General features: G+C 45.6%; 3 protein-coding genes across 3 annotated transcripts in view; 1 reads left to right on the top strand and 2 right to left on the bottom strand.

Moving 5' to 3' along the window:
- Positions 1 to 292: 292 nt before the first annotated feature.
- LOC109623295 (uncharacterized) lies at positions 293 to 4,147 on the bottom strand. The gene is made up of 5 exons (XM_020077794.3): positions 3,881 to 4,147; positions 2,186 to 2,293; positions 2,051 to 2,127; positions 1,849 to 1,987; positions 293 to 1,789 (listed from the first exon to the last, which is right to left on the bottom strand). Exons 1-5 carry the CDS (start codon positions 3,992 to 3,994, stop codon positions 848 to 850), a joined length of 1,380 nt encoding a protein of 459 aa, XP_019933353.3. The 5' UTR covers positions 3,995 to 4,147; the 3' UTR covers positions 293 to 847.
- A 254-nt stretch (positions 4,148 to 4,401) lies between these two features.
- On the top strand, positions 4,402 to 13,452 carry LOC109401271 (damage-control phosphatase ARMT1). The gene is made up of 5 exons (XM_019673753.4): positions 4,402 to 4,597; positions 4,690 to 4,796; positions 11,850 to 12,179; positions 12,239 to 12,404; positions 12,461 to 13,452. The coding sequence occupies exons 2-5, from the start codon at positions 4,717 to 4,719 to the stop codon at positions 13,214 to 13,216; spliced, it is 1,332 nt and encodes a 443-aa protein (XP_019529298.3). The 5' UTR covers positions 4,402 to 4,597; positions 4,690 to 4,716; the 3' UTR covers positions 13,217 to 13,452.
- Positions 13,242 to 16,285, bottom strand: part of LOC109401269 (tubulin-specific chaperone E) — a 27,674-nt gene continuing 24,630 nt past the window's right edge. Inside the window, exons 4-5 of the mRNA XM_062842802.1 lie at positions 14,471 to 15,386; positions 13,242 to 14,387 (exon numbers count right to left, since the gene is read on the bottom strand). Coding sequence (XP_062698786.1) covers positions 14,092 to 14,387; positions 14,471 to 15,386 — 1,212 coding nt within the window. The 3' untranslated portion in view covers positions 13,242 to 14,091. The remainder of the gene's footprint in view (positions 14,388 to 14,470; positions 15,387 to 16,285) is intronic.

Here is a 16,285-nt window from a genome sequence, read left to right as displayed (position 1 = left end):
AAGATGCAAATTCAATCGAACTTTTTTACACTTAGACGCTAGATTGCATCACAACCTAGCGATTTATGACCAAAAAGTGGAACCATACTTGCATCTTGTCACTTTAATTAGAAGAAGAGAGAGTCGATGAAGAGAACTCTCTCATGTTGCTTTTGCCCTTATTTAAACTCAATCTAGACATAAAAATTGTCTACAATTCAAAGTTAATACTCTTGGTATAATAAGTGTAGGTTTATGATTTAAAACTCAACATGGAACGAAATGTCACACAAGAAAACCAAAATCCACAATATGTAGTATAGACTAGGGTAGTTTAGGTATTTTAGACAGACCGTTACGCGCAATGGTCTGTTCAAATTACCTGAAACACCCTAAATATAGATTTGTTTATTTATTCACGCAAGCACAATGTAATTTACTTTATTCAATGTTAATCCCTTACCCCCAAATCTACGCTACCCGTTATAAGTATAAACTCACAAAAAGTTTCGCCACAATAGTGCATCACCCTTGGCATCACCTACAAAAATGCCGCCTTCAGAAAAGTTGTTGCTGTTGTGCTTCTGAATAACTTATCTGAAAACAGTCCTCAGGTTTTGGAGATATCGAGGTGAGTCCAATGTGATGCAATATTGTTGCAATACTTTTTGTGGGTCTATGCTTATGCCGGGTAGTGTACCTGTTGAACACGTATACATATTTGAAATCCAGAATCAGTGCTTGAGGCTTTCCTTGAGATGAGTAACAAATGGCTTGAAAGGCCTATTTCAATCATTTACTGGATAATTTCAGCTATGAACACGCCGAAACTACCCATTTAGGGTCATAAAACAGGTTACTCAATCGATTACGAGACGCCACTGACTTCACTTGATCCACCTGCTTCTTGCTTTATATCCACGCCGTTGTCCGAAAAAGTTTCCTCGTCGTAGCTGAAGTCACCGTCAGTTGTATCGTTCACGCCATAGATTTCCTGATCCTGACCCTGGTCCTGTTCGACGTTACCACCCCCACCATCGGTGGTCGCTGTGGGTTGCTGCACCTTCCTTCTACGCTTCCGACTACAGGCACGTTGAATTCCACTCGATTGCAGAAACCGTCTGATCTCCGTAGTCTTCTGCCTCAGGTAATCGCTGAAGGCCTTCTCGTTGTCCTCACTGGTGTACTCGAAATCGGCAGCACTGACCACCCGGTAGATGAACCGCACGATGTTCGGGAACATATTCTTGAAACTGTAGTTTTGATCGTTCACAACCGCGATTTGATCCCCTTTCTTCGTTCGACTGTTCCCCTTCCAGGAGAAGCAAACCAACACGGTCGGAGCAATCAATTTCCTGATAACGGTCTTGAAGAACGGGAAACCCTCTCTTTTTCCTGTGAGCTTATAAACCGATTGAATGTATCGGAAGAACTTAGCCTCATAGGCGGGGTTCGCCAGTTTGGTGTCCAACTCAGTCAGCTGTTCCTTGGTTACAATTTGAGGCATTTGTTCGAATTCATCGAAATTTTCCATACTACGTTGTCGCATATCTTCCCGCTCAATGCCACGTTGCCGCATATCGCATATCCCCTTGCTGCTGGCGGCCTGTTGCGGTTCTGCCGCCGGTTTAGCATAGGAAAAGCCTAGCATGAACAATTCAATCCGCTGAAGTATTGCACTGTGGTCGTCCAATTTGGCACCAAGTTTATCCAACCGAGTGTGAATGGAGCTCAAATCGGAACTGGGAATAAATTTTGGCTTTTCAGGACGATTGTTGGAATGAGATGCACCGCTGACTTTGATCGGATTCTAAAATATGGTAAAACAAATTAAGCAAAATCGGCCGGCGATAACGAATATGGATTTACCTGAGCGAAATCCGAGTTTTCAGCACCTAAAACTGAGTTTGTCAAGTTTGGTGCAGCCATTTCAGTATTAGTTGGCGGATGATTTGGATAATCCATCACGTGACCTAGATGGTGCATCGTGCTTGCTGAGTAATTGCTCCTGCGATTGGGGGTCAGTTCTTGATAATGTTAACAAATCGAAAGATGTATACAGTGTAATTACCTTTGATCATTTGGGAACATCTCAAAGGATGGTCGATTGTGTTGTTCATGAACTGGTCCATAGGGATACATGGTATTCTGAATAAATAATGAATGTAACTTATTTGATTTTACTTGTAAAATTTCAGAGTGTTACCGTTCGGTTGTAGAAAGCGATGCAGGTCTTTCGGAACCAGTCTATTTCTAGTATCTTTCCATAACAAAATTGACAAACGAACTTGGGTTGCGATGTTTCATCAGTTGGCTAGAATAGATATAAAATATACTATTTTATGAATGATCCTTTTGAAATCATTAAGCTTGGTCCACTCTAATGGTCACTAGGGTCAATCTACACTCTAAAGAATTTTCACGTCCAATTTACGTGAAATATCACGTAGCTCACCCTTATTCACAAAATCTCAAAAGTTACCTGACGTTAGTATCTATCACCCGATAATCACGGCGTATGCACCGCCCTGTTTGGTAAGATCCACCTAATTTTCACGTAAATCGTTTGAATGCGTTTGTGTTAGTAAACTTCTGACTTGGAAGTTTCCGCAAAACGAAAGCTACGTGAATTTCAGGTGTGCAAAATAAAAACAATATGGCGTCAATACTAAGTTGGTGCAAGAACCACGCCGTTCCAGAGCAAGTTACTGCAAATATTGAACGTAATTTAATTGTTTAATGCAAAAGTAATTATAAACAGTGTTGACTTCTATTATTTTCTATAGTTTCAGAAGCAGGTGTTAGGGGATGTTTGTCTAGTCGACGGACAACTAGTTCAGCGAATATTTGGAGCAGCTGGACGACGAAGATTTTGTGTCGAAACCTCTGGATTTATTTGGAATTATCCTCGGAATTATTCAATCTTGGAGAATCCAAAACGTATGTAGGTGTAGATGTTAAAATTATTATGTTAGTGAATGCAACTTTAATAACTCTGAATAAAAGACTGATGAAGAATTTTCCTAAATTGTTACATATATGTAGCAGCTTGTAGCGTATTTGAGGTATCAAGAGTTTTTACATCCCTAAAAAAATGCTATGATTTACGGTATCACATAATTTATGCTTTTTCCGCTTTTTTCATTGCATTCTGTAAGGATTTGAAATCTCTTGCCTCTTCAAATACGTTGCAAGCTGGTACGGCTACTTTATTTCCATTCAAAAATAATGCATAAATTACGTGAAATTCATGAAGAACTAATCTTGTTTTCACGTAATATTTACCTGAAATTCCAGTAGCACTCACACACATTTCACGTAATCGGTACGTACAATGAATGTCAAGTTTACCTGACTTATCACGTCGATTAGCGAAGCTCAAATTTATCCAGCTACCTGTCATTACGGTGAAGGTTACGTGAAAAATGTGGTGGATGAAAACTACCTATCTTTTCACGTAAATCGGACGTGAAAATTTTTCAGAGTGTAGCGCTGCTTCACCTTAACAATGTATGCATCTGTTTGTCTTTTTACATATCAAGACCAACAATTGAAAAGGCCGCATCAACATTTTGTAAACAAACATGTTTCTGTCGACTTGAGGCCTTTTGAACTCCACCCACACACCTCACCACCGCCAACATGCAAAGCGCAAACATCAACCTTTCTGTTAATAGTGGTGAGATGTGTGGGTGGATCCCAGAAGGCCCTATGTCGACAAAAACGTGTTTGTTAACGCAATGTTGTTGCGGCCTTTTCAATTGTTGGTCTTGATATCTGTGCTTCCGTTTACGGCAAGCGTTCAGAAATTGTTATTCTGTATGAATTAACTGCTCATTTATTCCAAAAATAACATTTTGCGCCTGTGGAATGCTTCCTCAATACCTGAGATGGAACTTACCTGAATATCCGTGATTTTGTAGTACACAGCGGCCACCTCAGCAAACGGTCTCGGATCATTCGGCACCACCAGTGGAACATTGCCACAAACTCGACAGGTGAAATTGCTAGTCATACTCGCCCAATCACATCACTTGATGACCGGTAAAAGACACTTCCGGAACTCCGGAAACCGATGAACACACTTCAAAGAGAAAGCGACAATAAAATCCAGGAACAATCCAGCGAATTTGTTCAGCTGCCGTTTTCTGGATCCGATGCAGTTGGCACTCTGTTTACATTTACGACCCAAATGCAATGCAACACCCGGCGACGTTGACGCACCGGCCATGCAACACTCCAGTGTCGCGTTGTCCGTCTACATGTTTCACAATACGCAAGTTCAGCGTTGGATACGCGTGGGGAAACGTCAGTTTGGTGCTTGCGTGCGGGAAGAAAAACAGCTGATCGCGAAGTAGGGGGTGTTGCTGGCCGGGGGGTTTTCGTCCTCTCTGTGTGTCGCAGTCCGCTGTAGTAGACAGCAGCCGTCAAAGAACCCGAGTTTAGTTGAGTGCTGCGGAATAGTAGAAATAGTAAATACTCAAAGTACTTGGGTCAATTAAAATTTAATTTTTAATCTAGTTTGTACAAACAATCTCCGGTCCCGGTTGTGGGCAGTGCATCAACGCTGCAGCGCATTCCCCTCAAGTGCAGTAAAAGCAGTGATAATCAGCACCGCGTGAGTTGATGTGGATGTTTCCTTATTTGGCATAAATTTGGATCGAGTACCATATTGTCATAAACAATAAATTAGAAACTCTTTTCTTTCAGAATATCAAACCCATTATCAGCATAATAATGACGGAATTCCAAACCAAGTACAACATCATAGATGAGAAACCGCCTTACAATGCTCCCCTCAAAGCCCAATATAAGCGGTAAGTAGAGTATCCGGTCGCTACCAGCAAAAAAAAAACACTGCTACCAATACCAATACCAATTTTTGATCTATTGTGGTAGGGGAACTTACGTATTTTCGGCAGTTTTGTTTTCTTCGTCATGGCGGGTTTTTTGAAACCTGTTGGTCAGAGAGTTGGCCTTAAATCCTTCCCAACCAAGCTGAGTTATCAGCACGGGTCGCCTGATTGGGGTTCCCTGTTTGGAGGACTTTTACCCCCGGAACAGGTGGTCCGTAGTGCTATTCTAAGCCGGTAGCTACACGGCCAATAACCATCCTTAACAGCTACTTTGTTGGTTTTGAGCTAGCGAATGATATCCTTAACTACCTTCAGCGAGTGGTCTCTAATCAGTGTCTAAGACTGCAGCAGCGGCGGAACCTGTGAAAGAAAAAGATACGAAGTCTACCTAGATGGAATCTTTCGCTTTCGCAGGTAGTCCAAAAAGTGTGGTGGATGCGACTGCTCGTGTTAAGCACTCACAGAAGCGGACGAGGCAGCCGTCAGGTGAGGAGCTGTCTGGCAGTGCCCGCAAAGGCCTTGGACACACTGGTGGTGTTCGTACCACGGTACAAGCAAGGATGGGAACACTCACTTGCAAAGAGTTACACTCACTTGAAGTTTTCTCAGCTCAGAAGCGTGCAATCAAGAAACGATGTATGAACGACTTTTGCCTTGTGGTTTTGTCTAAAACTTTGCCGAATGGAGTAGGGGTCGCACACGCATTCCGAAGTCGTGAGGGAGCTTCGAAGGCAACTCTCCACGAGGTGAATGTAAATTACACTCACCTCGTGGAGAGTTGCTTTCATAGCTCTGTCACGACGTTGGGATTCGTGTACGACCCCTACTCCATTCGGCAAAGTTTTAGACAAAACCACAAGGCAAAAGACGCCCATACATCATTTCTTGATTGCATGCTTCTGAGCTGAGAAAATAGCAAGTGAGTGTAACTCTTTGCAAGTGAGTGTTCCCATCCCTGAGTACAAGTTGTAAAGAAAATTATTCCAAGGCTATCTTGAATGAAGACTTTTATGTACGCGATGCTGGACGAGATGGCTGATGTAGTTCTCTAGTGGAATTAATCCATAACGCGCACATAAACAAATAATTAAACTTTATTTACTGACAAATTAAAACGAGTTACATTGTACAATGACGGTTGCATGCTAACTGACTAAAAACTACGATGACGTCTACTGGTGGCAGCATAACTGTCAGCAGAGAGCCTAGCATATAATATAGGAGAAGTGCTGCCAGATTTTCCATGGTCGCAACATCTCCCCTTCTGAATCTGGTACCACTGGATCAATTTTCTTCTGGAGAAAACGCCGTGGTTGAAAGATTGTCTTGGACACCTCACCACGAACTCTCAGGAAGGCGGTTTCCGATGCGCTGTTATCTTCTTCATTTCTGCTGTTGAACGTGGTGGTTTTACTCGAACAATCCTGAGTAAGTTGCTGATGAACGACTGCCTGTTGTTCGGACGGCAAAAGGCGTCTATCGGAAGCGATCCCAGATTGAAAGCATCAATAAGATCGGCTCCGAGTAAATGAATCGGTGCATCAGCAACACGTATTACTGCTTGTTTACTTTTTCCGTTGATCGTGACATTGCAGGTAATTTCACCCTTCAGCTGTAGTGATTCATCCGAGGCTGTCATCACACAAACTGACGCGGGACGTAGAGCTGGTTTTCCTATTTTGTCCCAGGTCCGGCTTGAAATTATGGAAACGTCCGACGCTGTATCGAACTGCAAATCGATGTTGTGTCCGTTCAGTCCAACCGTGGCGTACCTTCTTTTGCTTCTGACGGTGTCCACCTCCAAAGACACGACTTTGCTGTCCACATTCCGGAGCGAACGGTTTTTCTTATTTGATGACTTCTTGGCACTGATGCAGTAGCCTTCCTTATGACCAAGTTTTCCACAGTCGCCACACTTATGCGATTTGTATTTGCAGTGTCTAGCATAATGCATACTTCCACAGTTCCAACAAGGAGAAGATGGAACATCCCGAGCAGATGATGACGATTCTGATTCTGTTGGACTGTTGCTTCGGCTTCTTCTGGGCCTATGTGGTTTACCTTGCTTGATGGCGTGGATTGCTGTCTCCGGTGGTCCTTTCGAAGCCTCTATCATTGCTGCATCCTGCTTCAGGCTGATGATTCGCTGACATTCTTCGGAAAGCTGTTCAAGAGTGACGTCATCATTTTCCTCAATCCGGGACAGAAGACGAGTGCGGATCTCTGCATCGGACTCTGACTTGAGTCCACATACAAACATTAAGCACTTGAACTGGTTCTCATTCAGCTTTCCGAGCTCAAATTCTACACAGGATTTGTTGACTCTGCAAGTGTAACTGACAAAATCCTCCACTGGATTTTTGGACATTTGCAAACAGCGATAGCGCCTACTGATGACAGACTCCTTAGCACCAAATAAACTTTTGAGCTTTCGGACTGTCTGATCGAAAGAGAAATCTTTCGGAAGTGCAGGGAGGATGAAACTAACGTACCGGTCATGCTCTGCCGATCCTAGCTTCCGCAGTAGCAATCGAACTTTTGCTCCGTCGTCCAATCGCTGTGCGTCCCTCGCAAACAAATCATCATACCGCGAATACCATGCTCCAAACGTGACGTGACTGTCGGCATCGTACCGAAACTCATGAATGTTGCTAGCGAGTGAATCCAGTATGAGTTCCGGGTTCGCAGGTACTTCGGGGTTGATCGAATGAAAAGCGCGTTGAAAACGTTCCTCCTGCTGCTGGAAGAACAATTGCTGTTGCTGCAGCATCTGGTTCATGGCGGCTTGCTGGTGCTGCAGATGCTGGAAGATGTTGTACAGTAATCCGTCATTACCTGTTGACTGTGCTGACGGCGGCGGAGGAAATTGATGAAGTGGCTGTTGCTGGTTGATGCCTGGCTGTGGATGTCCATTTTGCGTGGAATGCTGCGGTATATGCTGGTCTCCTTCCATATCCCGCTTCCTTTTCTTCCGGGGAGGATACGTTTTAGAGGTTATATCCTTGCACTACCGTTGAAAACGCTGATTTTCCACACTCCTCGTCGCCACTTTTATGTACGCGATGCTGGACGAGATGGCTGATGTAGTTCTCTAGTGGAATTAATCCATAACGCGCACATAAACAAATAATTAAACTTTATTTACTGACAAATTAAAACGAGTTACATTGTACAATGACGGTTGCATGCTAACTGACTAAAAACTACGATGACGTCTACTGGTGGCAGCATAACTGTCAGCAGAGAGCCTAGCATATAACATAGGAGAAGTGCTGCCAGATTTTCCATGGTCGCAACAAAGACAATTATCAGTATGAAACTCATTTCAAGGTAATTGTACCATGGTACGAATACCACCAGTCTGTCCAAGGTTAAAGCCAGGCAAATAGTTATCCCGAAGGTCGGCAGTAATGCCAGCAAGTCGGACCCCAACCAGGTGTCCCGGAAAGCTGGAAAGTGTGGGCCTGAAAAGGCTGGCCCGTCCCGGAACGATGGGAACAAGAGGTTGCGACCGTTGGTTGGTAGGCCCTCAGCAACCACAGAGTAGGGCCAACCAAGGGGAGAACCTCCCTTGGACGAAGATCGAGCGGAAGAACAAGAAGAAAAGCTGCATGTAGAAGCTAGAAACTGCAAACAAAGGCGTAAAAGAGTAGGTACCAAGCGCGAAAAAGGCGACGCGCTCGTCATCAAGACCGAACAGTCGAAGTACTCGGACGTCTTGAAGGCGATGCGAAGCGACGCCAAACTCGCGGATCTCGTACGGGCGAGATGATCCTGGAGCTAAAGCGTGACAAGGAGCGCAAGGACGCCGCCTACAAAAGTTTGGCGGAAGAGGTCCTTTGCGAAAGGGTAGAGTTGGCGGCTTTCACACAAGAGACGACTCTGAAGGTGAAAAACCTAGACGAGGTCACCGAAGCGGAAGAGGTTGGAACGGCACTTCGGCAACAGTGCGAGGTGCAGGTCCGTTAGGCTACGGAAGGGGCCGGCAGGGATACAGGTAGCTTTGATTTAGATACCTGTGTCGGACGTAAAAAGTCCGTTAAAGTAGGGAGGATTAAGGTAGGCTGGTGCGTAAGTCATCTGACGTTTCACGAACCACCGGAGGTTTATTTCACGTGTCTGGAACCAGGACACAAGTCATGGGACTGCAAAGGCCCTGACAGGAGGAAACTGTGTGGGAGATGCAGCGCCGAAGGCCATAAGGCACAATACCGGGAAATCCGCGAACAACAGGCATCCAACGGGTGGTCCAAGGGGGAGCGGGACATTTTGCATAAAGGTATTTGGCGTAAGGTCGTTTGGCATAAGGTCACTTGGCATAAAGACATTTGGGTCCTTTGGCTTAATGGACATTTGACATAACCGAAGTGCACCTTCTTTATTATGCCAAGTGTCCGTTATGCCAAATGACCGTTATGCCAAATGACTTTATGCCAAGTGACCCGCAGTTCACGCGGATGCTTGACTGTATGACGACCTTGCTAACAGGGAGAAGGCTGGTGGTAATAGCTGGTGACTTTAATGCCTGGGCCGTGGAATGGGGAAGCCGTTTCACGAACCAGCGGGGTCAGATCCTGCTAGAGACGCTGGCCATACTAGATGTCGACCTGGCTAATGTCGGTACCAAGAGTACCTTTAGTCGGAACGGTGCAGCGTCGATTATTGACGTTACTTTTTGTAGTCCTGACCTAACAAGTAGTTCGAGCTGGAAAGTAGACGATAGCTACACTCACAGCGATCACTTGGCGGTTCGCTACAGTATCGACTACAACAACAGCAGGCAGCGGGTAGAGGAAGAGGCGGCGAGGTCAAGGCCAAGCCCTCGCGGGTTGAAGACATCATACATCGACGAAGAGGTATTTAAGGAGGCGCTCCGTCGTCAGCGAAACTTACTTGGTTTAGACGGCGACCAGCTGGTAGCGGTGCTCTCACGTGCGTGAGATGCAACCATAGGCGCCAACTTAGGGGGGGCAAGCATGGTTTTGCCCCCCCAATATTTGACGATTTTTCGATTTTCCTATACAAAAAATCAGAAAAACCAGGCTTTGCCCCCCCCCAATAATTTGACCAAGTTGGCGCGTCTGGATGCAACCATGCTTGGGCGAGTCCACCCCAAAAATGCGAGGCCACCGGCTTACTGGTGGACCGACGCGAGTGCGGACCTTTGCAGCGCCTGCCTACGGGCTAGGCGGCGGATGCAGCGAGCACGATCGGAAGAAGAGCGAAACGAACGGCTGGTGGTGTTCGCCGCGCCGAAGGTCGAGATAAGGGCAAGCAAAAGGCCGGTTTTGAGGTTCTCTGTTAGAGTGTCAATGTGAATCCGTGGGGTGATGCCTACAGGATCGTGATGGCCAAGACGAGAGATGTAATGGCTATTACTTACAGAGCCATCTCCAGAGATGTTATAGGGGATCATCTAGGGGCTTTTTCCGCGTCATGATCCTAGTCCTTGGCCTCCTTTCGTAGGACAGCCGGAGACTGGGGCTGGCGATGAGGAGAGGGTCACCTATGTGAAACTTGCGGGAATAGCAAAGTCCCTTAGCGTAGGTAAGGCCCCTGGTCCGGACGGAGCTCCGAACTTGGCCTTTAAAGTAGCTATGTATTGCAGAGGCTCCCGAGTTGTTCAGGTCTGTCATGAAGAAATGCCTGGAGAAGGGAGTTTTCCCAGAAGTATGGAAGAGGCAGAGCCTGGTTCTGTTGCCAAGCATGATCACTGGTATGGTGCCTATCGGCATCCTTATCAGGGAGGGCATGGAGTGCTTCGAAATGCGCGGCACAAGACGCATACGTGGGACTTCCTCCATGGTCAAATGGCAGCGCACGTGGGACAGTTCTACCAAAGGAAGGTTGACCCATAGGTTTATACCGAGAGTAGATAGTTGGATTAATAGGCACCCTGAGGAAGTAAAATTCCACCTGATTCAGGCCATGGTTGCTTCCGACAGTATCTACACATTTTCGGGCATGCGGGTTCTCCCGAATGCCTTGTTTGTGCTGGTTTAGAGGAAACGGCGGAGCACGTTTTGTTCATGTGCCCGTGTTTTCGTACAATGCGTGACCGCATGCTTGCCACATGCGGGGAGGACACAACTCCGGACAATCTTGTCGAGAGGATGTTGTGTAGGCATGAGTTTGGTTGGAATGCCGTTTCAACGGCAATCATCTACATTGTCTTGGAGCTACAGAGAAGGTGGCGCGTAGACTCGGAGTATGTCTGGTTCAGATGCGGTACAAGAGGTAGTTCAGGGGTTCGGAGTCGGCTTCGTAGATCATACCGGTGCCCTGCGGTGGAAATCGACCCTTACAAGTGGCCGCGGAGAAGAAGTCTTGGCAGCGTTGCTGTCGTCGCGTCAGTTTACTGGATTGGATCCGCGCCCGCGGTTGGAACGGAATCCCCGGTAAGAGCCGGGGCAGGTGGAGCCTCTACTGTCAGCAACCTTTCGATGCAGTTGATAGGGCCTGGAGGGTAGTGATCATGGTAGTGATTCTCAAATTCTCAAATTTCGCATAACGTACTAAGTGGAGTTAGGATAAGTTTGAACACTAATCTGCATTCAACAAGTTTCGTTTCATGTTTCAATTGCTTATCAATAGAGAAGTTGTCCAGAACCACTGTCATTTGATGTTTTCTTAACCCTCTACTTCCCATGGTTGCTCTAGAGCACCATCGATTTTCGACGAACTCCGGACAAACGGAATTAGATGAATATGATGCAATAATTTTTAGAATATGGTTATAACCTCATAAGGTTAACCCAACTACTACCTACTTGTTTCAATAGTTGAACTATTGATAAACACTCAAAAACCTATTGATTTACAACCAAAAATTTTTTCATTGATTTCGAAAAATTTAGCCAATTTGCAATAACTTTTGTTCTACCACTTTTTTCGGAAACGCTTTTTTGGCATAGATATAGCCGTTCAAAGTCGTGGGAAGGAAAGGGTTAAAAATCACTGAGCGATGTTCATCCCAGCGAAACATTCCGTTTTCACGCAACTTCCTGTTTCCAGAGGCTTCGCGTTCTACACGATGAAGGAACGCCTGCCGGTCATCCTGACGCAGGTGATCGATCAGCTTTCCAAGGACAAAGAGCAAATCGTGCAGCACTTTGGCGAGGTATCGCGCGAAGAGCTCAAGACAGCGATCGGTGAAATCTCCAAACTCAAGTACGAACTGCAAACGGATAAGGAGTTTGTGCCGATTGCTAGCGAGCTGGGCGACGAGCAGGTATGGAACGAGTTTATCGCTGGAATGGGCAGCGATAATAGCTACTACTCGGCTTGCTGGTTGTATGCGGAGACCTATATGTACCGGCGGTTGAATAACATTTTCGAGAGCACGTGAGTTTGTGAGATGAATGCGTGAAGCTGTATTAGAAAGATTTGTTTTTTTTTTCTAGTACCACGCTGAAGAAGTTGGATTACTTTCAACAGCAGAAAAACAAGGCTTTAACAAATTCTTACGACGCCATGGGTGCCGTACTACAATCAATAGAACATTTCAATACTGATAAGGCTAGCAAAAGCGAGGCGGAAATTGGAGATTTCTTTCAGAAGATGCTTAAGGTAAGGTAAATAGACACAAGATTGAAGCTCATTCATCAGTATCTTTTCCCTCGTAGCTTAATCTCTGGGGCAACAGGTGCGATCTCTCCCTAACTGCCGGTCAGGACTATCATCAGGACGGCGATCCCATAAGCTTAGTGGAGGCCTGCAACAGTTTTATCGTTAGCGATCACAGCTCGATCGTGTGGGATCATGTGCGGCAGCTTAAATCCGCGGATCACGTTGTGATCGATATCATCAACGACAACTCCGGCTACGAGCTGTTTACCGATCTCTGCCTGGCGGACTTCATCATCGAGCACGGGCTGGCGTCGCGGGTGAATTTCAACGTGAAAGCGATCCCGTGGTACATCTCGGACGTCACGCCCAAGGACATGCAGTGGACGTTGGATACGCTGAAAGCGCATGAGAACCCCCATCTGTCGGCGTTCGGTCATCGGTTGCAGTCCCGATTCGATACCGGAACGCTTTACCTGAAGGAGGTCAATCATTTCTGGACGTCCCCGTACGAGTTCCACCGCATGCGGGACATTGCCCCGGCCTTGTACGAAGAGCTCGCCCACTCCCATCTGTTGATCTTCAAGGGCGATCTAAACTACCGGAAACTCCTGGGGGATTTCAACTTTCCGTATACGACTCCATTCCGGGACGCTCTACGGGGATTCCATCCGACTGCCCTGTGCTCGCTGCGAACGGTGAAGGCGGACCTGATTTGCGGACTGACGGAAGGGCTTTCGGACAAACTGGACGCCAAGGACGAAAACTGGATGACAACCGGCGAGTACGGCGTGATCCAGTTTACGCAGAAATAAGAGGAAGTGCAATCGTTTTTTTGAGTTTTTGATTTGGAACAAAACATTTTAGTGTTGTTTATTTTTCTAAATTTCATGGTTTGTTTGAAAAACCTGTTTTCAAAATTTTATAACAAATTTAGATATATTTGTTGGTGAGTTATGTGTCTCTCTTTGTAACTAGTTAGACGGTCAAATTTCGAATGTAAAAGTTACGTGCTTGTCAGTGCAAATAAATTACTAATATAAATACCAGACTGCGCTTTTAGTTTATTGGAATCAGCATCAGCATCAAGCCATAGACAAACGACATTCAACAAATATTTAAGGAAAGGCTTTTTGAAATATGGATCAGCCTAAATAAAATTCTGTAAATCTTTACGCACAATGACAAATCACAATACTCCCCGTTATATTCTCAAAAAATCCCTTCCAAGTGTTTCGTCTACGATAGGCATTTAGCGACGAGGAAGCGTAAAATTGTACGAATCGCGTTACTTGCACTGCAAATTTAGCTTATTTCCAACTAAAGCGTACGCCAAAAGAAGCTAGGTATTGCTTTTTTCACTGAAAATTTTCCTTACTTCGCTGAACAACATGACGTTTTCTTCCAGCGAAGGCTTACGCGATACAGAAAATCGCTGAATTTCACACTAACACTGCAGAAAATCTGTCAAGAATAACTCAATACACATGCATTTTCAGCGAAAAGATCTATTTGCGTGACAACAATCCACTCACATGCCTACCGGGCGGCCGCCGTCAAATATCAGGATTGCCAACTGTTCGGCGACTGCTGTCAGTTTTCTTTGTCGCCGAATCTGGCGCTGGGTCTTCGGCGCGGAAACCCAAAGGTGGGAATAAAATGTTGGGGTTTGCGCGCAATACTCACATCCTTAGAAAACGATCGTGTCCTGATCCTCGACCGAATAGAAATCCAAACTCTTACCGTGGTTGTCCAGCGGAATGCGTACGTCCCGTTTGCGGTCCAGCAGCGATAGCTGCAGCGGGTTCGGGTGTTCCGCCGAAGGGCCAAACAGTTTCATTATGAGATTCTCCAACGTTTGCAGATTGATCCGCTTGGGGACCTTCTTTTGGCGCGTTTCGCCCGTACGTTCGTTCAGCAGGTACAGATTCAACATGTTGGAAACGATCCGATTGTCCGGGAGGAACTGCTCCGGGCTGCCCAGTCCTGATGAAACAAAACAAAGAATCATTTTAGAGTAGTTTTCGGAAAAGCAAAACTAGTTAAAGCGACCCTAATTCAATACTCACGTTCCATCACGCGCGGGTACATCCGGTGTGCCTTGAAGAACGCCTTCAACTGCTGGGCATCGTTTCGGACCTGGGCCCACGGAACGGCAAACATCTTCCACATGTCACACTCCGAATCGCGTCGTAACTTTTCCGTAATCGAAGATCGATTAAACATTTTCAGCCCAGCAATGGAACCCACCGCCCGGGCAACCGTTTCCTCATAGCTAACCCGTGGATCCGGATCGATAGTGAGGTGTTCCAACGTGGCCAGTTTGTCCAGTTCGTTAAATGCAGCGCACTGGTTCGCGATGGGATTCTCCCGCAGGTACAACACTTGAAGCTTTGGGAATAGCGTGATTTTTTCCGTGTGACGACAGTCCGGGAAAGCGATCTCTTCGATTCCATTCGCGTTCAGAGACAGCTCCTGAAGCGCTGGAAGAAGCCCCAAAGCATGTATCGATTCCCGGCTGTTTATGTGATTATTCTGAAGATCCAAACTGGTCAACTGTGTCAGTGCAAACTCGTAGCTTTCCTCGGTTATCAGGCTTATGTCGTTATCTTCCAGGGACAGGTTCTCCAGTAGAGGCCACATTCGGGCCAGCCGAACCAGCTCCGGCCACGAACCGAGCGCACACTTCTTCAATATCAGCTTCTTTAGATTGTGGAATTTTGTAACGAGCGAACATATGTCCTCGTCCGTTGGACGGACCAAGCGGTTGTTCGATAAATTGATCTCCTCCAGGGTCGGAATCTGGGCCGTTATGTGTCCCACAATTTGCCAGTTCCAGATCAACGTCGCGGAAACATCCAGGGAGCGTAGACTTTTGAAGCTGGACAAATCTCCGGCTGAATTCACCGGAGAATAAGCCACCGAAACGTCCACCAGATGGCTCAGATTGCTCTGCTTGCCACCAATTTTCTCCATTCCGACGACCTGGAACGAAAAGAGGCAGGAAATTTATTCGAGATAGGAAATCTCCAGGGAGAGTACTGCTGTGATACGCATATCAGTCCCATTTTTGTTGTATTTCCTATGCATATGGAAAAGATATGCGATTCACGGCGGAATACCTGGGAGAAACACTAAAAATATACATGAAGGAATTGCAGGAGAAATGCCTGAACAAACCTGCACAAGAGACTTGTTAGTGTTAAGTGTTAAGTTAGGAAAAAAATGCGCAAGATTTATTATCAAAGAAATTTCAACAAATCGCTTAAGAGTTTTTTTTATTTGCAAAACTTTTTCGTCAAAAAAAAAAACAAAAATCGATTATTTATAGATTTTCCTAGAGTTCTTTTGTACCAATTGCAACAAATTGCTTTGACATTTTTACCGAAATTATCTTTCCGAAAATATTGCGCGCAAACCCCAACATTTTATTCCCACCTTTGGGTTTCCGCGCCGAAGACCCAGCGCCAGATTCGGCGACAAAGAAAACTGACAGCAGTCGCCGAACAGTTGGCAATCCTGATATTTGACGGCGGCCGCCCGGTAGGCATGTGAGTGGATTGTTGTCACGCAAATAGATCTTTTCGCTGAAAATGCATGTGTATTGAGTTATTCTTGACAGATTTTCTGCAGTGTTAGTGTGAAATTCAGCGATTTTCTGTATCGCGTAAGCCTTCGCTGGAAGAAAACGTCATGTTGTTCAGCGAAGTAAGGAAAATTTTCAGTGAAAAAAGCAATAAATGACATCCTAAGTAATTCCACAGATAGAAATTCCTCACAAAGTTTTGAAACTGAACTTCAATGTCTGTTCTCTGTGTTGGTTGTGATATTTCGCATATTTCGATGAAAATCCTATGGAAAACTAGAAATCGCGATAACTATCA

This window comes from Aedes albopictus, chromosome 3, assembly GCF_035046485.1.
Source record: "Aedes albopictus strain Foshan chromosome 3, AalbF5, whole genome shotgun sequence".
Classification (NCBI taxonomy): domain Eukaryota; kingdom Metazoa; phylum Arthropoda; class Insecta; order Diptera; family Culicidae; genus Aedes; species Aedes albopictus.
This window is presented reverse-complemented; position numbering and strand designations above follow the sequence as displayed.